Source organism: Galeopterus variegatus, unplaced genomic scaffold (assembly GCF_000696425.1).
Source record: "Galeopterus variegatus unplaced genomic scaffold, G_variegatus-3.0.2 Scaffold2954, whole genome shotgun sequence".
NCBI classification, from domain to species: Eukaryota; Metazoa; Chordata; class Mammalia; order Dermoptera; family Cynocephalidae; genus Galeopterus; species Galeopterus variegatus.
This window is the reverse complement of record NW_007729065.1, coordinates 57,522-62,391: the sequence shown is the minus strand read 5'-3', so window position 1 is coordinate 62,391 and position 4,870 is coordinate 57,522. Positions and strand designations below refer to the sequence as shown.

The following is a 4,870-nucleotide window of genomic DNA, read 5'->3' as shown; positions in this document are numbered from 1 at the left end:
AGTGAGTCACATGGTATGGTAAGAAAAAATACTCTGAAAGGGCAGTTTTAAAAATTACAATGAAGTAAAAATTGCAGCAAATATACATATATATATATTGTTATATACATATGAATCAAAAGAAGGAAAAAATCTGTTGTCAGATGGGTAAAATATAGGGTGATATTCAAAAAGTCAATTGGCATTATATCATTAAAGAGGAAAAAAATGAGTGAGGAAATATATAGGTAAAAGTCTGGATATAAAAAATCACTTTGAAATTCATGCAACGATTATAAACTGTAATGAGCGTACACAGATAAATTGAATTCAAAGATGTACAAGTGTACTTCGAAAGTCCATGAACTTAAACAGTTCATGGAAAGATTCATATTATCTTTCAATTCTATTTTTCCATGAACTTTTTGAGGTACCCTCATATGATCCATCCAATTCTAAAAGACTATAAAATTACAGTAATATTAGAAGCAGGAATTTAACACTAGCATCAAATGTACAAGTCTAATACAGACAATAAATCAAATAAGCCTGAATGCTTCACTCTAACTTGCAAGTATATTTTCAAAATCATAAGTTTAAATAGTAATCAGTTTAACAAAATATCTTCCTATTCAAATATGTAATAAGTATACAAAGCTACAAAAGATTCTAAGGCAAATTATGATTGTCCATGCATACCTGCCCTCGTAATCCACTTCTTGTTGTAGTAAAGTTAACTTCAGTAACGATCGAAGCTGCATCAGGAGGAATAAAGGGATTTGGGTTTCTTGTTGACAAAAAAAGGCGGAATTCTTCATTGTAGTCAATAATTTTGTCACCTATTTGTACCACATAACGTGGCCCTATTTTTAAAAAAATAACAGAAATAGTTGGCCTGAATCTTCTGTATTTTGCTACATACTATTTAAAAATATAATTTTCAATATGAATATATTAAAGGCTTTTCAACAGAGTACAAAAGACATTAAAAGTTAAGCTACCCAAGATACCATGAGCCAGAATGCTCTATTTATCAGCACTTATGCAAGCAATGATAAATAATATTCACTAAAATGAGCCCAGGCTACTGAAGCATTTCAGGAATATCTACTTATATTTAGTATGGTTTTAATTATCATATATGTTTCATATTCCAAATTTTTCTGAATGGTTGAATATAGATGACAAAAATAGAAATCCTCAATTATATATTATTATTATTTATATTATGCATATTATTATCTATACCCATATATATCCCATAACATCACGTTGTATACCTTACTTAATAAAATTTATTTTAAATAAAAGACCAACAGAAAAGTTGAAAGTGAAAGAATGGAAAAGTATAAACCATTCAAACACAAGCTCCAAAAGGTAGTGTAACCATTCTAGTACCAGACTCTAAAACTTGAGACCTTTCTAGGGATAAAGAAGCACATTTCATACTTATAAAATAACTGAATAGGAAGATATCACATTTCCAAATATGTATGCATCCAATAACATAGCTTTGAAATACTTAAAACAAAAGTTGACAGAACTAAAAGAAAAACAGAAAATTCAAAATCATAGACTTTAAGATATTTATCTCACTACATGATAGAATAGACAAAGAAAAGTAATGATACAGAAAATCTGAACATCACAATTTCTCAAACCTGTACAGAAAATTAAACCTAACAAGAGCAAAATTTGCACAATTTTCAAGTGTAAGTGGAACATTTATAAAAATTAACCAATTGCCAGATCATAAAGAAAGCGTCAACAGAATTCAAAAAATATAAATACTTTAGAATAAGTTCTCTGACCACAGTGGAAATAAGCTAGATATTAATAATAAAAAAAGGTAACTTAGAAAATCTCCAACTGCCTGAAAAGTAAACCACAAAATGGTAAGTAGTGTCTGAGTCAAAAGAAATTGAAAAGAAGGGCATAGAGGGAAATTTATAGACATAAATGCATACAATAGGAAAAAAGAAAGACTGAATATCAATATTTTGATTTTCCATGTCAAGAATCTAGAATAAAGAAGGCCAAATTAAATCTAAGGAAAGTAGTAGGAATAAATTAATAAAAAGCAAAAGTGAATTTTAAAATACAATAAAGAAAATCAAATTAAAAGTTAGCATTTTGAAAAGATTAGTAATATTAATGAACCCCTATCGAGATTGACCAAGGAAAAAGAGAATAAAAATTATCAGTATCAGGAAAAAGGGAAAATCATTAGAAACCCAACAAACATTAAAAAGAGATAAGAATATTATATGAAAATACACACCAATACATTTGACAATTTGGATGAAATGGACAAATACCTAAACAAAATACAACATAATCAAAGCTGACACACACACAAAAGAATACAAAAAAAACCAAAATAAACCCAACATTTATAAGGGCTGTAGTTCAGGTTTACCAACTCTTTGCAATGAAAGACAATATCACAGGAAACTGCATTGTGACAGTAAAGGTATTAAGAGAGGCTGTTATAGGATTTGGGCTTGTGTTAGATGATTTGAGAATGGTTCCAGGAAAGTGCGACTTTGCTGGGGATTGCATACAATCAGAAGGAACAGATAAGTTTTATGATTTGGTATCTTAATAATGTTTATCTAGGAGGTGAGAGAAATGGAGTGAGATTAAGCTGTAATTGGTAAAGAAGCATAAGTCACTCATATTAGCTAGGAAGGGAGAATGTCTGGTTATTTGGGGGGTATGAAAGGTGCTTTTGTTTTTATGCTCAACCATCAATATGATCAAATAGTGACCTGTCTGATGTTATGTTCAACAGGAGAACACTGTGGCAAAGTTGTTAGAGCCAGGACAGCTCCCAGTCCCCAGTAGTAAGTTGCTGTATTTTTCTTTCTCATTTATGCAAACTACAAAACTAAGCAAAACGTATCTATGCTGTTATAAGTCAGAAATGTGGTTATCCTTGTAGGAGTGGGGGTGGCCCATAAGGGGGCTTCTAGAGTGCTAATTAATAAAGTTCTCTGTCTTGATCTGGGTGCAGGTATATTCAATTTGTAAAAATCCATTAGCTGTACACCTATGTATACTTTTCTTTGTATATTTATATTTTAATAAAAAGTTAAAATTGAAACATAAATGGTTTTCTCTGGTGAGTAGGACAAGTCACGGAGAGGGGAGGAATAGAATGCTGCTGCTATTTTGTACTATTTGATTTTGTAACCCATGCATGTATTATTTTTACATAAAATTTTTTAAATATTTTAAAGTATATGTTTTATTGCCTAAAAAAGACCTTTCAATATAAGTCCCATATCCTACTCTTAGAAAACATCAGATGTACAACTATAAAGTCCAACACAGTCTTAAGTACATGAAGTGCTAATTTATATTGGAATTAACCTACGATGGAGTTAATTTGACTACTTTTTTCTTCTAACCATAAAAATCTGTATCGTACTTTAGAGAACTGTGGAGACAGAATGATGAGGTACAAGTATAAGATTTGGTCTTCTGCTTCTTCCCCAGGGGAAGTCCCAAATTACATGGCTACTGTCTTGTAGTCTGAACCTGGATCAGACTTGGGCATTTTGTTTGGTTTTTTTGGTCAACATGTATAATAGATATGGATATTTAAGGTGCTTAGATGTATGGATATATTAATTGGATACATTCCTTGTGATGCCTTTGGTGACTTCTAAAACAATTAGCCAAAGATTCAGGCAAGACCAACCTATAAGGTTTACCCAAACCCTGCCAATATTTACAGTTGAAAGAAATGCATCATGCCAGGAAATAAAAAGGAATTCATATTTTACACCAGGCAGGGGTGCTACACAATTTTATTTGTCTGGATTTTGGAAACCAATGATGCTTGAAGGTTTACTATGACCACTAAAACTTGAGCCAGGAAGTGGCCACCATGGCTTCCACAGTGCCTGATATAATAATGACTAAAAAAATTGCTGCTATAACTGATACTTGGTATGCAGACTGAGATATTGTTAATGATTACTAATGATTTCTTTTTTTATATTCCTTTGGAAAGAAGACCAAATTCAGTTTATCTGTCATATGCAGTTGATGGGGTTTGGATGTGTTGTCCCCTCCAAAACTCATATGGAAATTTGATCTCCAAGGTGGCAGTGTTGGAAACTGATTGAGTCATGGGGGCAGATCCCTCATGAATGGATTAATGCTCTCCCTGGGAGAGGAAGGGTAGTGAGTGAGTTCTCGCTCTATTAGTTTCTGCGAGAGCTGATTGTTTAAAGGACCCTGGCACCTCCTCTCTCCTCTCTCTTGCTTCCTCTCTCCATGTGATCTGCTTGTACCCGCCAGCTGCTTGCCACTTTTCTGCCATGAGTAGAAGCAGCCTGAGGCCTGTGCCAGATGCAGCTGTCCCAGAATCATAAGCCAAATAAACCTCTTTCCTTTATAAATTATCCAGTTGCAGGTATTTCTGTTATAGCAACACAAAACAGACTAAAACAGAAAATTGGTACCAAGGAGTGGGGTGTTGCTATACAGATACTTGAAAATGTGGATGCAGCTTTGGAACTGGGTAATGGGCAAAGGTTGGAGAAGTTTGGAGGACTAAGAAGAGAAAAAGATGAGGGAAAGTTTGGAAGATTTTAGAGACTGGTTAAACGGTTGTGACCAGAATGTTAATAGAAACATGGACAGTAAAGACCATGTGAATAATGAGGTCTCAGATAGAAATGAGGAATTTACCGGGAATTGGGCAAAGATCACCCTTGCTACACTATAGCAAGGAACTTGGCTACATTGTGTCCATGCCCTTGGACTTTGTGGAAGGTGGGACTTAAGAGTTGTGAACCAGAGTATCTGGTGGAAGAAATTTCCAAGCAGCAAAGCATTAAGGATGCTGCATGGTTATTTCTAACAGCCTATGCTGAGT

At 33.4% G+C, this 4,870-nt stretch overlaps 1 protein-coding gene across 1 annotated transcript in view; it reads right to left on the bottom strand.

Annotated features, from left to right (window-relative positions):
• LOC103599419 (cytoplasmic dynein 2 heavy chain 1-like) overlaps window positions 1-4,870 on the bottom strand; it is a gene marked incomplete at its 5' end in the record, with an annotated part of 226,059 nt that overhangs the window by 163,949 nt on the left and 57,240 nt on the right. The window contains one exon of the mRNA XM_008583524.1: window positions 679-842. Coding sequence (XP_008581746.1) covers window positions 679-842 — 164 coding nt within the window. The remainder of the gene's footprint in view (window positions 1-678; window positions 843-4,870) is intronic.